The 17591-nt window shown below is 55.9% G+C and overlaps 5 protein-coding genes across 5 annotated transcripts; 1 reads left to right on the top strand and 4 right to left on the bottom strand.

The window, feature by feature from the left end:
* Positions 1 to 249: 249 nt before the first annotated feature.
* On the top strand, positions 250 to 2266 carry F5144DRAFT_495135 (uncharacterized protein; the record flags this gene model as incomplete). The annotated part of the gene is made up of 5 exons (XM_066786079.1): positions 250 to 881; positions 942 to 1191; positions 1268 to 1734; positions 1811 to 2111; positions 2171 to 2266. 5 exons carry the CDS (start codon positions 250 to 252, stop codon positions 2264 to 2266), a joined length of 1746 nt encoding a protein of 581 aa, XP_066640029.1.
* A 380-nt stretch (positions 2267 to 2646) lies between these two features.
* F5144DRAFT_582904 (uncharacterized protein) lies at positions 2647 to 4532 on the bottom strand. The gene has a single exon (XM_066789525.1). It carries the CDS (start codon positions 4409 to 4411, stop codon positions 2720 to 2722), a length of 1692 nt encoding a protein of 563 aa, XP_066640028.1. The 5' UTR covers positions 4412 to 4532; the 3' UTR covers positions 2647 to 2719.
* A 1176-nt stretch (positions 4533 to 5708) lies between these two features.
* Positions 5709 to 7117, bottom strand: F5144DRAFT_357491 (uncharacterized protein). The gene has a single exon (XM_066784364.1). The coding sequence runs from the start codon at positions 6736 to 6738 to the stop codon at positions 5815 to 5817; it is 924 nt and encodes a 307-aa protein (XP_066640027.1). The 5' UTR covers positions 6739 to 7117; the 3' UTR covers positions 5709 to 5814.
* Positions 7118 to 8453: 1336 nt separating this feature from the next.
* On the bottom strand, positions 8454 to 13156 carry F5144DRAFT_457365 (uncharacterized protein; the record flags this gene model as incomplete). Its single annotated transcript, XM_066784965.1, has 6 exons — positions 8454 to 9105; positions 9182 to 10831; positions 11357 to 11903; positions 12276 to 12444; positions 12502 to 12938; positions 13012 to 13156. Coding segments are annotated over 6 exons (3600 nt in total), but the record flags the coding sequence as incomplete, so codon positions are not given.
* Positions 13157 to 13953: 797 nt separating this feature from the next.
* Positions 13954 to 16950, bottom strand: F5144DRAFT_496307 (uncharacterized protein; the record flags this gene model as incomplete). The annotated part of the gene is made up of 3 exons (XM_066786144.1): positions 13954 to 14694; positions 14814 to 15544; positions 15600 to 16950. The coding sequence occupies 3 exons, from the start codon at positions 16948 to 16950 to the stop codon at positions 13954 to 13956; spliced, it is 2823 nt and encodes a 940-aa protein (XP_066640025.1).
* Between the last annotated feature and the right edge of the window lie 641 nt (positions 16951 to 17591).

Genomic DNA, 17591 nt, shown 5'->3' with positions numbered 1-17591 from the left:
CCATATCGACCTAACCGGGGAATTGTGTGACTAAGAACCCTTACACGGACACTCCAATCTTTGGGGGGCCCTAAGTGGCCGGTTGTTGGAAGGGTGAAGGCTCTCGCGAGTAAACCGGTCGATGCTGCGTGCGATCCTCGCCCTCGTTCCGCTTCTTTACGACGAGCTTTCCTTTCTAGTTGCGTTCTGCCCCCAGGTTTCTCCGACTCTGGCTTGCTGAAGGGCAGGCTTGACACTCGTTTCTTGAAGATGTCCCCGTCTTCAATCCTCAGGGCAGCCTCCGTGGCCCGGGCTCTTACCCTACTACTATTGCCGGTTATTCGGGCTCAGGATTCATCCCCCAATGGACCAACTTTCCCAAACATTGCCTCGAACTGCAATGCCTACCACACAGTCGTTGACGGCGACGGTTGTTGGTCCATCGCCCAAGCGTACGAGATCACGGTCGATCAATTCTATGAGTGGAACCCAGATATTGCCGACGACTGTGGAACCAACTTCTGGCCTGGATATGCCTACTGCGTCGGTGTCGGGCCACAGCCTCCCAGCAGTCTGAGCTCCGCGCCGGCCACCTGCTCTTGCAGTACCACCACCACCGGCCCTAGCAGCACTAGCAGTTCCAGCAGCACCGGCAGCACGTCGTCGTCCGGGACGGCGTCTGAAACCGAGTCTAGTTCAACCGACACAAGCACGGAACCATACTCCACGCTGCATCCCATCACCAGTTACACCATCACACCTACAACCACGGCGCAAGAGTTCCCTCCCACCAAAACGCAGGACGGGCAGCCAGCAGACTGTGACGACTGGCGTTTGACCACGTCCTGGGATACTTGCGATAGTATCGTTGCCAGCAGCTCATGGCTAACCATGGCAAATCTGTAAGTTGTTCCACGCCCCTTAGCTACCGGGAAAATTACACTTTTAACCTCCATTACCAGGCTTGCATGGAACCCGGCCCTGGGCACGGATTGTTCGGGTCTCTACGACGGCTGGTGGGTTTGTATCAACGTCCGCCCTGCATCCAACGTTGAGCTCGGGTGGACCACAACGGCAGGGAACGTGGATATTCCGACCATTACGGCAAACTTCACGCCCTCAACGTTGTCTCCGATCGATCCTAGTTTCACAGCGTCCCCCACCCGAGACGGCACGGTCAGCGGCTGCAAGTCCTTTTATCAAGCCAAGACTGTACGTCCCCCCCCCCTTTCTTCCCCACATCGACCATCGACATGCCTGGTGAGGTCTTGCGCTAACCAAATCCCAGGGCGATACCTGCCGCGTAATGGTCGACGGCACGCTGCTGACCGAAGCCGACTTCTTCGCGTGGAACCCGTCCCTGAACGGCGACTGCAACGGTCTCTGGGCAAACTACTGGTACTGTGTCGTGGGCCCCGCCGGGATCACCGCCATGCCGCCCACCGTCACCGCCACCCCGGCGCCCTTGCCCCCAAACCAGATCGGCGTCTGCAAGCGCTGGTATCAGCGGGACGGTGAGTCGTGCGCTGAGATCGCGGCCATGTTCGGCACCTTCTCGGAACAGGACTTCATTTCTTGGAACTCAAACGTTGGGTCGGCGTGTACTAATTTGGTGGATGGCTGGTGGTATTGTGTTGGGATCCCCGGGACGCCAACGACGCGTTCGGAGCCGGTGCAGACGACTGAGATTCCGGATGCCACGCCGACGCAGGATGGCATGACGGAGGATTGTGCGCGGTTGTGGCTTGTTGGGCCGTGAGTTGTTACCCCTATCTCCTCCCGCTTGCCCCGTGATGGTGAAATTCGCTCAGGGGCTAACCGACTCAAAAAGGACTGATACCTGCCGATCAATTGAAGATGCAAATGGCATCACGGAAACACAATTCTTAGAGTGGAACCCTGCCCTGGGAACAACATCATGTGCTCTAACACGGGACTTCTACGTGTGCGTTTCGATTGATGGGCCAGTGGTGACAATTACTTCTGGGCCGGGTTCAACAACACAATCCGCCACTTCGCCGCCAGAGACGGGTACCACGACGCTTCCTCCGGGTTCCTCAACCACGTCTACTGCGGCGAGCACTACCACGTCATCCGGCGGTGGACCCATAACCACGCCGACACCGATTCGGGTGAGTTTGATCCTAGTGCTGGGCTGAAAGTTTGACTGTCGAGTTCTAACACTACCCAGGATGGCATGACCTCCGAGTGCCACCGTTTCTACTTTGCCCGGGAAAACGATGGGTGTTGGGCCATCGCAAATGACGCGGGTATTGATCTGAAGTAAGTCCTGTGGAGTCTCGCAAGCCGCGGAGAAATGTGCTAACTTCACGCTAGTGACTTCTATGCGTGGAACCCTGCCCTTGGTACTGACTGTGGAGGGCTGTGGCTTGGTTACTACTACTGTATTGGTATTGCTGGGCCTGTGACTACCATCTCGGGTGGCCCGCCTGTGCCGACTTAGGGTGGGAAAATATGCTTTTCGGTTTAATTTTGTGGTAATACTATTCGATATGCTCTTCCAACGTGGTTTTGACGAAGGAATATGTTGAAAGTAGAGGGGAGCATGTGGCCTCATGAACTTCCAGCGCTTCCGCGGGGCCATGATATCGAGAACGGTGCTGCATGTCTCGACCATGTGTATCCAAAACAGGAAATCTGTTTAATAGCCTACCATTCTCTATCTAATGGGCCTGCCCATATCACTTTCCCTTCTCCTCATAGCCCGCCTCCTGGCCATTCACTTTTTCCCAGCAGCAAGCTTTTGCGCAGCAGCAAGCTTTTGCGCCGCAACAAGCCTTTGCTCAGCAGCGAACTCCACCTTGACCGCATCTACGATAGCTTTGTGAATCGTCGCATCGGCCGTGATGATACCATAATAGCTCAACATATCCCTACCCTCGTTGTAAGTAAGGGGCTTGCCGTGTAGATCAGTCACCTTCGATGGTCCAGATTCTGTGTAGATCAACGGTGTGCCGACGTGGTCCCAGATGGCCCACGGCTCGAACGGTTTCTTGCGTTCGTCCGGCCAGCGAATCTGGGTGTATGTCCGGTCACCTAGGGCCATGGCCATGTAACGAACATGCGACGAGTACAGCTGTAACGCTTTCTTGTACTTGTCAGGTCCTCCCGCAAAGTCCTGGACCTTGTCCCATCGGCTCTTTGGGCTATTCCTGGAGTCGACATACTGAAGGCCGTGAAACTTGGCCAACCCAGTCTTTGTTTTGTCGATCTTGGGCGGGGGTTGCGATGCCCTGTTGAGGGGAACTGCCGGTAGCAGTTCTCCGGGCCCAACGGGCCGAGCTGTGGCTCCATAACCCCTGACGGCGGAAATCATGGTCCCCAAACCCTCAACGTCGGTGTCAAACTCTGTGATCTTTGCACCCCCCAAGACGACATCGTCAAACTTGACGTTCGGACCGGCCACCACCCCCATAATCTCCTCTCCGTTCTCGACCATACCCAGGACGACGGCGTACTGGCCGTGCTTCATGAATGCGGACGTCCCATCGACGGGGTCCATGATGATATATTTCTTGTTTGGCTTGGCGTTGGTCTTGCTGGCTCCAATGTCGATGATGTCCATCATCTCTATCGGGTCCCCTGGCTTCCCGAGCAGGGCCTCGCACTTGGGGTCAGACAACTTTGTGTTGTGCACCAACTTCCATACCTTTTCCCTCATCTTTTCGTCCTCTCGAAGCTTTCCAGAGGTTTCTTCGCCGAGGAAGCCATAGTTCGGGAAAGCTTTGCGCATCCCGGAGATGAGCAGGGCCTGCACGGCAAAGTCGGCGATAGTAACGGGGGAATTGTCCTTCTTGGTCGCTGCCACCTTGTTCGCGCCAGAGGCACCGTCCTTTGCGCCAGCATTCTGGTTCTGGCTCAGTGGAGTGTTTGGATTAGCCGGCGCTTCCTTGGGAATCGACCTCAAGACAGTCTTGGTGGCAAGGACGGCACGCTGCACGGCGAGCTCGGCGATACGGCGTGCGTAGGCGAGAGAGGGGTCATCCTCGGCTTTGGCGGCAGCAGCCTTCTTTGCACCAGCCGTGTTTGCAGCAGCCCTTGGCCCGCTGGTACTTGCGGTTGCGTTGGTGTTGGTGCTTGCAGCCACTGCCCGGGGTTGGGGTCTGGCTGATCCCTCGGCACCCGCGGCGGTGCGAGTTATATTCTGGCGCCCTGAAGTCTGGGTATTATTAGTTGCGGTAGTCTGGGCCGGGCGATGGGTCACAGTTCTGGTGTTGGTGGTAGACGTCGAGCTGGTAGCAGTTGAGTTGGCAGTGGCAGTGCTGGTGCTTGTCGCACGTGGGGCTTGAACTGCTGGCTTCGTTGCAGTGGTCTTGGTTGTAGCCGTCTTGACCGTCTTGGTCACCGGAGTGTTGCCGGTCCCATTTGCCCCCGAGCCGTTGGTAGACCGTTGATTTCTGTTCGGATCCATGCTTCAGTTGGATCAAACTAGGAAGTGGTTCTGAAATTCAGAGACAAGTGTAATATGGTTCAGGAGCTTCTGTTTGTTCTAGAAGGTTGAATCAAAAGCTGTAGTATGTTGGAAGTGTTTGGGGTCTCCAACTTAGGTACGGTGAAGAAGGCCAATCAATATATATCATCAGACATTCAATCTCCCCAGCGGTCTGTTCAAGTTGGACCAACGCCATCAATCATTCCCTTGCCCGGCCGCCGCAGTAAGAGGTGGAAGGACCCGGACTGAACCTGGTCTACGCCGCTGACGGGATGTAGCCGGCCCATAACTAAGGCCATGACCGCGGAAGAGACCCAGCCGCCAAATCGTCTAAGTACGCCGGCCAGGAGCTGAGGTTCCAGCCCCCGTAATCGTCACTTAACAGCGTACCGAAACCTACCATATTTTGGCATTGGCTTAGTGGCCCACCGCCAACCACATTAACCCAGAGCAAAGGTTTATAACTCCTTTCCTCCACAATACGATGACTATGTGCGGTCCGCCGCGGCTGTGCAAGCCTACGATCCTGGTTTAAATCTCACAGGATTTTGCTTCCCTTCACTTCTTACTAGCGGTTCTTGATACCACATTAGCCTTAGCAGCTCTGAAGGATCACTCCACTCGTTTTTTCGAATGGCCGGCACCCATTTTAGGGGTTGCCAGACCACTGGGCCTTTCGTCATATGCACGTCAGATGACCGGCCTTGTGGCCGTTGGCCAAGGTGCGGCAAAGGTTGTTTTCCATTCACGAACCAAAATTGGAGCAGCACACAAACATGCGCCGCAGACCTCGGACGGAAATCCGCGCTGCGCCTTCGCCCCCACGGTCATTCGTCAGTTTCATCTGTTTGGCCTTGATTGTTTCGACCATGATCCTCCTGGAATTGGCAGTCTTAGGAAAACGACGATATTCCTTCGTCAGATGTCTACGGAACCCCTGGTTGTGACTGAGCCCCGGGTAACTGGCGGAGTTGTGGGGAAAATCATAACCGATCTGATGTCAACTGCACGATCATAGAGGACTGGTGTTTCCCGCTGCTGTGTTTATTCACAACGCATTTCTGTATTCCGCATCGGGACAGCAATTGAGTCGATGCATCGGATAAGTTCCACGCTAATGCCTACCTCTTCTTGCCGCCCACCCGTACCAAATACCTACCGACCTCGCTAATGACCCTTGTTTTGATTACAGCCAAGAACGCTCGCGAGAAAGTAACAAGGGGAATGTTCATGGGAAGTGGCTACCACACATCCGCTCTGACCTACCATACCATCCTGTCTTTTACGTATTACATGTATCTTGTATATACATCTTGGCTCATCCTGAAACACACACCGCCCGAAACACACAAGCAAAGGATCAACAAACCGACCTCCCTCGTCTACACCTTAACCATCCCGTCAGCCTCCTCCCCATCCCCATCCTCCCTATCTCCATCCTCCCCTCCACCTTCCCCACCCACCACCATCGGCACCCCCAAACTCCAACTTCTCGGAAACCCCATCCCCCACCTCCCCATCAACCCCCTCAACTCCTCCTCCGTCCCCGGCACCACATTCACAAACACCCGATCACAATCAATTCTCGGCTCCGAATGCACCGCCCCCTCCCTCCCCCCCAACCGAAAAAACACCATCTCCCCACTCCCCGGCTGCACCACCCTCACCCCCTCCCTCTCCAACCCCACCCTCACCTCCTCCCTCACCACCTCACTCGTCCGCCCACACGCCACGCACCTCACCCCGGGACAAACATGCGGCCTCTCCCTCTCCGCCCTCCTCCCCTTCTCCTTCACCCGCCGCAACACCCCCCTCGCCCTGCCCCCCTCCACCGCAAATAACGTCCCCGGCCCCTGCAGCGTGGCGCACAGCTTCCAGCGGCCGCGCGCGGCGTCGCTGCGCGCCGGGTCGAAGAAGTCGTCGTCGGCGTGCCAGCGCGGCGTGTCGAAGGTGTCGGTGGGCTGGGTGGCGCGGAGGGTCAGCCAGTAGTGCTGGCGGTGGTGCTGGCGCAGGAAGGTGTGGATGGCGTGGAGGAGGGGGGTTAGGAGGGGGAGGAGGTGCGGGGCCGAGGTGGGTGTGAGGGTGTGCGCGCACCAGGTGTGGAAGGTTGGGGGGAGGGAGGTTGCGGTGGGCGTGGCGGGCGGGTTGCTGATGGGGAGGAGGGGGCCGCAGTAGGTCCATGTGGTGGTGTGGGTGAGGGTAAGGGGGGGTGGGTGAGCCGGGGTGTTGGGGATGGGGATGAAGTGGAAGTCGCGGTTGGGGAGGGGTGGTGGTTTGGGTGGTTTGGGTGATTTGAGGAAGTTCATGGCGCGGCTGAGGGTCGGTTGAGAACGTCCAAGGGGATGGTTGTGGGTTTGAACCTGGCTCGTCTGGGCAAGCCAATCTTGGAATCTGTGGTCTGTGGATATCGTCTCCTCAAGTTCGTCCAAAACCGGTTTGAAGACGGCGTAAAGCGGGCCACGACGGTAGTTTGCAGGGCTGCGAAATATTCCCTAATTTGTTTATTGTTCGGTGATTGAGGGAAGTTCACAGGTTGTGCCCAATGACTCCAATCTCACCCCTGACGAAGTCCCTCAGGCGCCTTCTTTGCTTTCAGCCGCGCCCACTAAAGCCGCCCAACCGAATTTGCGGGGCCCGCAGCATCCGACCTCCGGGGATGGGTTCCGAAGACAGGGGCATGCAACTCAAACCATGTGCTGTATCGTTGTTCAACAACCCAACGGCAGGTTCCCGTCGTTAAGGAACTGTTATAACATGTTGCCTCAGCCAAGTATTGGAGGTCAAAGTGCCCGAAGACGACATCTGTGACGAACCGCAGTAATAAATGAGACAGCACTTCACCCAAGCAAGCCCTGGAAACCACCTGAGGTATCAACTGCTTCCCATCTCGGCCACGCTGACGCGTTCTGTGGCGTCCCAATCTTCAGCTCTTCGAGGCACCAACTTTTACAGACAACAAAAATAAATTTTACTTTTCCATCATCATCAAAACCTGCAATAAGTAAAGTAAAAACAAAATCCCCAAACCAACAGCCACACATGAATCCCCACCCCCCTTTTCCGCTCAAGCCCACATCTTGAAGAACAAGTCATCAAACTCGCGCTGGACCCTGCGGAACGCCTCACAAACCTTGACCAGCGACGGGCCATCACCATCACTAACCCTCGTCAAAACAGTCCCGGTTTGCCCCGTCCCCTCGCTCCAGGCATTCTCCGACTCCGCCTCCGATTCCTCGCTCGAAGACACATCCTCATCCTCCCACGAATCGACCACCACCTTCTTCTTCTTCTTCTTCTCCACCTCCCCACCCTTCTTCTTCCCCGCACCCACCACCAACGTCGTTGCAATCCCACCCGCTGCCGCGGCCCCCGCGCGCGCCTGCCAACCACCATCACCCTCCTCAGGACCACCGTCCCTATCCACCAACTCCCCATCCCCGCCGACCACGCCACCCGGCGCAAGGAGCCCCTCCAAGCTGGACCCGATCGTAGCGAGCACGAGCGAGAAGTCCTTCAGCTTGAACCACACGTCACCGGCACCGATACCGTTGTCGCGCTTCAGTGCCTCGGCGTCGCCGTTCTTGAAGAAGTCGAGCAGGTACGAGTTGTACTCGGCCGAGCCGTCGTTCACCGGCACCCCCGGCACTACGCTCCCCTCCAATGGCACGCCTGCACGCACCGTGTCGCACAGCTCGGCCGTGGTGGCGAAGTCGGTGTCGTTGAAGCCGGAGAGGGCGGAGAATGGGGAGCGGATGGTGACGGGGGACAGGTGGGGCAGGGCCTGAGGAAGTGTTGTGGTGAGGTCGGTGGTGGACGAGATGGTGTGCTGGGTTAGTGGGAGGGTGGTATCTGGTGTGCTGGAGAGGTGCTGGTTAACATAGGACTGGACGTAGCCACGGAAGATGCCGAGGGTTTCCGCGTTGTGACGAGCAAGCAGATCGTGCGCCTTCTGCGGCAGCGGGGGCAGACAGGTCTTGCGAGTGGTCTCGGATTGCCGCGGACGCGTGTAAGGTACGCGCACGAAGAGGTGGCTCAGCGTCAGGACTAGCTCGAGGGCCATTTCCCGCCATTTGGCTAGGCTGATAGTCGGGGAGAAACCGGCGCAGACCTCGTGGAAATAGCCACCCTGCAGCAGCGCTTGGAAGGCGAAGGCGGCAGACTCGGTGTAGTGAAGGCGGTCTACTAGGCCGGCGAAGTTGAGCGGAACACCAGTTTTGGATAGCATATTCTGGCGCCGGAGGTAGTCAATGGAGAAACGCAAGTGGTGGGTAATGGACATCTGGGCCTCCGGGCCGCCCAGGTAAAGCCTGTTTTGTGTGATCAGGGATTTGACCGCATCGGCGGCAAAGCTTGAGTTGTCTGTCCCATGGAGCAGGATGAACAAGCGCAGGATTAGCGTAACCGAGGCTGGGAACTGCCCTCGCAAGTCAGGGAGCTTTGCCGACATGACTTCGAGCGCGCGGTGCGGTGGCATGTGGTGAAAGACGACGTTGCCGAGCATGTCGAATCCTCGACGGCCCGCGCGACCAGAAGCCTGCCGGTAGTTGAGGGCTGTCAGGAAGATGGAGTCGCCTGTGAAGACGACGGTCTTGCAGGGCATGTTGATACCCATGGCCAGGGTCCCTGTTGCAATGACGACCGTGAGGTAGCCCTTTCGGAAGAGCATCTCCACCCTAAATAGCACAAACCTAGGTCAGTACGAGATGCTTTTGCAAAACAGGGGGTTAAAGGAAGGAAAGCTCGACGTACACTTGGCGGTATTGTCGATTCATACCCGCATGATGCACACCCACACCCCGGCGCAGCGCATCAACGAAGGGCGGCTGGACGGCGTCTGCCCATATGGTCCGCAATCGCTCCTCGAGTTCCTCTTTGGATATCTTCGTGTTATCCGCAAAACTGAACTGGGCGAGCGGCGCATCGGGATCGAAGCTTTCCCACTTGCTCACATCGCGGTTTGCTGCATCCCGTGCCGAATTGGCCTTCCCCTGCTCATCTCCATCCTCTTCACGACGCTTGCTGCTAGCCTTTTTCGGATTTTTGCCTTTGCTGGCTTCTTGGGCCTTCTTCCAGGCTTCAAAAGCAGCCATTTTGGCGATCCAGGCCGGGTTTGTCGCGCGGTACTTTTTCTCGGCCATTGTGAGGACTTCAAACAGATGAGTGCCAATCGCTTCGCACTCCGCGCGATCGTAATTGAACAAAATGGCCGGCAGCGCACCACTGGCACGCAGGTCTGTCACCAGGGAGAAGACCGAGCGGGTCGATACCAACGGCCATTTCTCAGCGGCATCGACAACACCCTCACCGCTGTCGTCCGGAAAGCCTAGTTCCGTGTACGACTCGGCCAATCGTGAGTACCGATCACCACGTAGTTCCTCCTGCACAGCATCGAACGGGGACTTCGAATCGGCCATCCACTCGGCAAGGTGGTCCTTAAGTTCTGCCTCCCATCGAACGACATCGGATTTTCCAATCACCTCCGGCAACGCCTTTTTGGGGTCTAGAGATGGTGGCATCGGATATGCTGAGCTCGCATGCTTATTCATGGCTTTCCAAAGGCTCAGACAGTCTTTTGGCTCCAGGCTCGCATCGTTGAGTGTGTCCCGGTTTCTGTCAACAATGCTTGCGATGGGGTGGATAAACAAAAACGGCGTTGGGTCAGTCTCGGTGAGCTCGGCGTCGAGGCCCGGATAAGGCAACCGCTCAACCGGAGCAAGGCCGGTAAACTCAGAGACTGATGGTGCCGGGTCGTGGATGAACTTGCGGAGATCCGAATATCTCGACGAGTGCACGATCATCTCGAGCTCGAACCCCTTTACGTTTTGGGACTGCTCAAGCCATGACCTAAACTCTTCGGCGTTCGCGATCGTTGCAGAGAGAGCAATGATGGGGCACGGCGCAAGCAGCAAAAGCTGCTCCCACACTACACCCTCGTCCGACTGACCAATACAATGCACTTCGTCGAAGATGATGCGCTTGATACGACGCGAGAAGTCTGTAGGGGCCTTGGCGTTCAGGGGCGCTAGGAGCAGGATCTGCAGGATCGAGGGCACCGTCACCAGAATCTGGCATCCTTTGTGACTGTTGACACTGTTGTCCCTGGTGTGGATCGCCCAGACAGACCTGCCTTCCCGGTTGCCATAATGCTTGGAAAAGCGCGCCTGGATCTCAGCCGCAATTTGGTTGACAAGGGCCTTGGTGGGCGCCACGTAGACCAAAATGTCGTCGTCGTTCGCTTGCAGGACTTTCTTCATGGCATAGAATGAAATGAACGTCTTTCCCGCCGAGGTCGGTGCTACAGCGAGCACGCTCTTGTTGGCATCGATGGCGTCAAGGACCTTGCGTTGCCAGGCATCGGGATGGAAGGATGGAACACGGGGATCCGGTGCAGAGTCGAAACTCCGTTCCAGGTACGGGCCGGAATGTTCAAGCAAGAACTCGCGTGAAGTGAGGCCTGACGGCAGCAACTTCTTTCCCTTCAGTGCGAGCGGCTTGAAGGCCAGGGGTCGACGGGTTGTGAGGGACAAAGCAGCGTCGTGTTGAAACTGGATCTCGAGAGCCTCGTGTATCACCCGAAGCTGAGAGCGAACATCCTCGGTCAATGGCAGCTTGCTGGCATCGGTGCATTTCGACCAGATCATAGCGAGCAGAGCAGGAACTATTCATCAAATTACACATGTTATTATCACATCCCCGGGACAAGGAGATCCAAGGATATGCTTACTGGAGGATTTCGGGGTTTCCGGGCTGCTTTGCATCTGCAACAACACGTCTGCAAGGTACAGGAGAACCTCAGCACCAACTGTCTGTCGATGAGAGGGCGACAAAGCGAGAAAGTACTTCTCAGCTCTCAAATAACGCTTGACCAGAGATGGTTCCTTGGCGAATTCCAAACAACGTTCTTTCCAACTAGCGGCCACCGACCTTGAGATCACTGCTTGTTTCTCTAGCATCAGGGCTTCGGCTTTCTCGTGCGCCTTTTGCTTGTTGGTCTTGGGACCCTCCTTCGTCTTCGGGGCCTTTTCTGGTTTCTTAGTGTTGTGAGAGTTTGTTGTGGAGGTCTTCGGGTTTGACGCAGGATCCTGGGCGATAATGGTTTCCGGATCGATGTTTTTTCCAGAGGCGCCTGTCAAGCTAGCCGAGTAGGCGATTGTGTCAGACATGAACTGTTGATGCTTCTTTTTGGCGAAGAATCCCTTAGGCTTCGCAATGTGCTTGGGATCAATCAGTGGCTTGGTGTTGCGCCAATGTGCTAACTCTTCGAAGATTTTCTCCGAAACCGTAGACTCGGATGCAACCCCGGTTAATTGAAGTTGGACGTCTGCCAGATACTGATCCATGACGGGGTGGCTGAAGGGAAGGACGGTTGACATGGGCCCTGATGGAGTGTCCCGGCCTTCGGAAGTCTGGTTAACAGTATTTTTCGAGGAGCCGAACAACGCGTCGACATCAACAGAGCTCAAGACCAAGACTTTAAGCAGCTTCACCATTTTGCTGAAGCCCTGGGAGAGCTCTTGTGGCAAGGGGGTGCCAAACAGCGCTGCGGAGACGTTGAGGTAAAGACGTCCATCGAACAAGTCAAAAGCGTCCCATTTCAAGTCCACAAGGTTTCCTTCAAACCAGGCAGCGAGTCCGTCCCGGGCAGCATCAAAAAACTCGGCAAGAAAAGCGGTGTTCGTTGTTGCGATGGCACCGGATTCTTGCTGGGCAAAGCTCCGCTGGGGGAGGCCAAAATGTCGCAGGACAACAAGGTGAAGCAGAACAGCGGCTGCCTCCCGTTGTTCCGGCATGCCGATGTCTCCGGTTTCCCGGACGCTAGAAGAAAGCACAGCGGCGAGTGCACAGACGGAGATGAACTCCCTCGCGGTCAGCCCATCGGCAATTTCTGACTCGGCAGCCTTCTTCATCATCTCCGCCATGGGAGACGAAGGGCCAGACGGCATTGAAAGGTGTTCTTCTCGCTCGGGTAGAGGTGTAACCTTGCCTCTCGGTGTTGTCAAGGAAAAGTATGCCTACGGGTGGCCCATCGGTTAGTGACAACACAGGCGACAAGGTCGGGATCAACGAACCTTTGAGCTCTTGAACTCAACCCCTTCGATGAACGCCACGTAGTATCCGGCCGAGGCCATCAGATACAGCATTCCCAAGGGGGTGCTCTGCTGGTCGATGTCTGGGAATTCATCATGGGCATTGGAACCAAGAAAGAAGTGAAGAGGGTGGCTGTCTAGATATTCACGGAAGAGGCGGCTCGCGAGATTCGGGAACGTGTGGCTGAACCTTGTTGCGTTAGGCTCACTGAGGCTGGTCGGGCTGGAAAAATGCTGGATGAGCACTGCGCGAGCAAGACGGTATTTGCTGGCACGGGAGCTGTCGGCCCGGACTTCGCTAGGCATGCAAACGTCGGCCTCGTTCTCGAACCAGAAGACGTTGAAGATGCATCCTCGATCCCTCAGCTTGACGAGGAACGCCTCAACGGCATGGACAACATGGAGGAGTTGGAAGCCATCTATCGATGGACTTGTCAGGGAGCCGGCGAGAAAATGACATGGGGTGGCAAAGTGCGCGGCTGGACTACTCACAGTCAAAGTCGACCCGAGCGTTGGTTAAGCAGTGGGTAAGCAAGGCTTCTCCATGGATAGCAAACACGCCCCTGCCAGCGAAGTCGCCGACGACGTCGACAACGAGCGGGTTGAGCGAGGCTCGCCACTCCTCAAACTCAGGCATATTGAATCACGTCCTGGAAGGCCTTCGTTGAGAGATAAGTGCAACCGAGACAACAAAAACCAGGATGTGATAAAGCAAGGGTTGAGATGTCGATTGTGGGTGGGTGTGGAAGGAAAGGCAGCCCAACTTGGAAGGTTCAGCGGAGAAGGAGGTGCAAACAGAGCAAACGCGTTTTGCTGAAAATTATGCGGGGTAGGCCTCACCACATATTTTTGGGACTCCCGTTTCAAATTTTCCGCTTGCTCAAAATTTCTAAATGGATGTTCCATCTGATGGGGATGAACATCGCTGAAACGAAGAAGGCGTAAGTACTAATACAGTGCCCCTCCGCCCCTTACCCTCTGAGAAATACACCCTTAAATCTTTTCCCATTCCACACCAGCAACTTCAAATCCCAAATCGTTATCTCGGGGTTTTTATTCTTACGAATGAAACGCTGAACTGAAATTCTAAACATTTTTAATTGTGATAATTAAATAAACCAACGGGCTTCCGCATGAGCAAGCTATCCACATGAAGTGTGGATGAGATGAACGACGCCCGAAGCCAATCATTCCAGGGTCTCCGGCCAGTAGGAACGCCTGTGGGTAGCGGTCACGTTCCTGGCGCTTTCTGCCCAAAGGCCCAGAACATCCATGGAACGGGGCATCCTGCAAAATAGGGGAGCCCGATGAGAGAATGCCAAGCATCTGCAAGAGGCGAGAACGTGGACAAATGGGGGCAAATTATACCATCTCGACCAGGTTTATATTAGTTCAGACCGTTTGATAACCACTTCCAGGTCCACCTCTCAATTATCACCTCCCTGAAACAAGATGGACTTGAGAATCCGGCTTCCGGGACACCCTCTCCCCCAACTCAACATCCACCACACCCTCTCCCAAGCCACCCAAAAACGGACTCGGACTCCCCGGAATCCTCTCACCAAACGGACTGATCATCGGCTCACCACCCTCCCCATCACCACTCATCCTCCCCCCTCTCGCCGCACCACCAGCACCCCCCCTCTGCCTCGCCAACGCCCTCACATGCCCCGCAGCCCGCATCCTCTCCATATTCTTCTCCCTCCTCAACACCTCCGCTTTCATCGCCCCCGTCACCGTCCCCTCCCTCTCCCTCAACCGATTCGCCTTGACCAACATCTCCCTCCCCACCACATACAGCCCCGTCTTCACCATCACCCACGTCACCGCCGTATTCCATACAAAACTGACCGCACTCCGCACCAGCACCACCCCACTATTCGCAACCACCCCGCTGGAAAACGCAAACAGGAACGACGCCAGGATGATGCCCGCTGAGATGGGGAACATGAGGCGCAGCTCGGTGGCGAGCGGCAGGATGGCGTCGGTGCTGAACTCGGTCGCGCTCATGCCGAACAGCGAGGCGCAGAAGGAGAGCGGGAGGAAGATGATGGTTACGATGGTGAAGATCATGATGGATTGGCCTTGTTTGAGGGTCAGTTGGGCTTGTTTGACGGCCTCGCGCGCTTCGATCACGCCGGCTTGTTGTTGTTTGAGGGTGAGGAGGTCTTTGAGCTGGGGGGTGGGTTAGTGTGAGTCTTGTTTTGTGAGAAAGTGTGTGTGTGCGTGTGTGTGTGTGCGTGTGTGTATGAATGTGGAGGTGTACGGTGGGGGTAAAAGGGGGGGTGACATACTGCAACCGAGGTGTTTCGGGCGTTTTGGAGTAGGGCCCGGAGCTCGGCGATGCGTTCATCCACGTCTTGCAGGAGCATGTCAGCTTTGGTGAGGGTTCGCTTGGCATTTTGGCGTTGATCTTCCTCGCGGAAGTGGGCGACATCGTCAGCGTATGGGCTGTTGGGCTCGAGTGTTGGACCGCGCGTGACATCCCATGGGGCGAGGCCAGCAGGCGCCGTGGGGCGATGTGAGCGGGCAAGCGGTATGAGAACCCGCCGGATATGCTTCACGAAACTCTCCATGACGCTCTGTTGCTGCTCCTTGATTCGCATCATGATGTAGATCTCATCCATGATATCCTTGACCTCCTTGAGTAGCTCACCCTCCGGATTGATGTTGAGCAAGTGGTTCTGTGATGAGTTATCAGTCGAGACATGGCGTTGGCGTTTGTAGTCACGGGAGGCGAGGTGCGTGTAGATGAGGAATTGGTCAAATGCCGCCGTCTGCTTGTACGTCAAATCTCGGATGGCGGCGTTGAAGAGTTCGACAAGGTTGGGCTGTTTTGTATTGGTCTTGGTTCTGTCGAAAAAGACGCGAGAGGTTTCATCCACGATGATGAGAGCAAGGTCATACGCAGATGATATCTCGCCGTGGCGTGCGTTTCGGAGACGCATGCGTAGGCTCTTGTGGATAGCCGAGGGATCAGGCCGGTTTCTGCTCCACCGACGTGGGAAACTGGTGATGACAGTCTCTGGGATCCGATGTCAGCAGACAGGACTTACGGTCGAGAATCAAAACTGGCTTACTCTCATCAAGTACCCACAGCCACAGTTGATCTACCATAAGGAGACGCGGCGTCTTTCGGATGTCTTCGTTGCACTGCGGGCAAGCATCCATTCCGATACAATCATGTGGCTGGGGGGTCGTCCCTCTGTACACTACCTGGTCCCTGTCTCTGGTACCAGTACTCCTCAGAGCGCCATAATAGGCCTGATCGAGTGTCCTTCTGGGATGCATTGGAGGTTCGGCGTAGAGATACCGCATGGTGAGCTGCTCCTCCATATGCGAGTCCATGGCCTCGAGCAATGCTGCAGCGGCACGGAGGGCCTGGCCTAGGGCCATCCTCTTGTCGGCGCTCCCAAATGCAGGAGGCGAAGGTTGGGGTGCCCATGCTGGTGGAGCAACAGTGTCTCCCGTCTGTGTGTGAGATAACTGATGCTTAGCCTCCTTGATCACATCAGCTATGGAGCTCAAGTTATGTTTGCCGGCTTCTTTGGTGATCTCCGCAGACCGTACCCGGCCCCGGTCCGTCTCCCAATGGAGATACGGCATGAATAATACCATATTTCTGGGGCTTGGCTCGGAGCTGACTGAGTCCACCGAGATTCCAGAGCAGAAAGGCCTCATGTGTCTGGCGTGGACTTCGGAATCAGCGTCAAAGTTCTGCTGGCCCCGCCAGTATCCGGGTTGAAGGACCCTCTCGGTCTTTGATTCGGGGCCCCTGGATCCGTACTCGTGAAAAAGGCCCCCGGCTTCCGGCCGCTTCTCATGATAGTAGCGGGCAATTACCTCTTCTACCCAAGCCATGTTGTTGGCGGGAAGGTGAAAGTAACGAACGACGCCGTCCTGGACCGGCTTCATGATAGGATTCCTCGTCTCGTCTTCACATAGCAAGTCGGCCATGGAGATCTTCTGGTGTGGGAAGCTTTTCGCCAGCCCAGGCACATCACATGGCTGCCCATTCTTGAAGCTCATCACAGAGGCTTTAGTATGTATGTCGACCGGGTGGTTGGCTCCACCAAACGCTGGGGTCCCTGGAGTTTGTGATCGTGAAGCTGGGCCAGGCTTGGAGGTCGCGGTGTGGGGCGGGGACGAGCGACCAGTGGCAGCGCGCCATTGAGCCATTGCCCGTTTGCAGTCTCTGAGCCGAGCACCAGCCGTAGAATCACGTTCGGTTGTCTCGAGACGGTCCCGAAGGCTAGCGATCTTTTCGTTGATTCGCACGATTCGCTGTTGGCTTTCTGGGGTGAGGCTTTCGTAGAAGCGCCCTAGCCTCGAGGTAGGTAGGCAGCCATTAAAATGAACGGCGGCATCTGAGACACGGTTGTCATGTGGTCGGTTGCTGAGGCAGGTAGAAGGAGGCGTATGGTGCGGCATGTTCGAAGCCGAATGGAAAACAAGTGTATCAAAAGCAGAAACAGGACAACACCAAATCAATCATTATCGGCGTGGGAGTCGGAAGGTAATGAAATGCAAAGTACCGGAGCGCGTTCGATTACGGTTGAACCATTGAAGTCTGGAGAAAGAAAAAACTGAAAAGGAAAAGGACGGTTAGGACCCCAGGAGTTAAGCTTTGCGGCTTGCCGACAGGGCTGAGAAACACATTCGGGTCTGGTCCCCTCTAGGCAAGGGTCAATAATCCGTGCCTTTCAATGCCACCCTACTTGAAGGGATGTGCCATCGCGGCTCCTAAAAAAGGGTTTCTTCGTGAATTTCCGTCTTGGTGGTGTCAATCGTCGGCCCTTGGGTGATCCTTGACCAAACCATTATTACAGTTGATATGTATCCATAATATAACTTGACAAAACACCGCTGTTCATAATTATTTCAGGATCGCGCTCTTGAATCGTGACGGGGGCAATTCGATGAAGACGCGCCAAATCTTCCCGGTGTGTCGTTTCCCCGTCTGACCGGTGACACAAGACAAGCTTCTCTTCTTTTTGCGCTAGCTTATTTAGGTAACCTACCCGAGAATCTGAGAGTCAAGGCTGATGCTGTCCGGTCACGTGCTGGGCACG

Source organism: Chaetomium tenue (genome assembly GCF_020726465.1).
Source record: "Chaetomium tenue strain MPI-SDFR-AT-0079 chromosome Unknown F5144scaffold_6, whole genome shotgun sequence".
NCBI lineage: Eukaryota > Fungi > Ascomycota > Sordariomycetes > Sordariales > Chaetomiaceae > Chaetomium > Chaetomium tenue.
This window is presented reverse-complemented; position numbering and strand designations above follow the sequence as displayed.

Bases quoted from the DNA above. Each gene is read 5' to 3' on its own strand.
- F5144DRAFT_582904 (XM_066789525.1), bottom strand. From the start codon at position 4,411: ATGGATCCGAACAGAAATCAACGGTCTACCAACGGCTCGGGGGCAAAT.
- F5144DRAFT_357491 (XM_066784364.1), bottom strand. From the start codon at position 6,738: ATGAACTTCCTCAAATCACCCAAACCACCCAAACCACCACCCCTCCCC.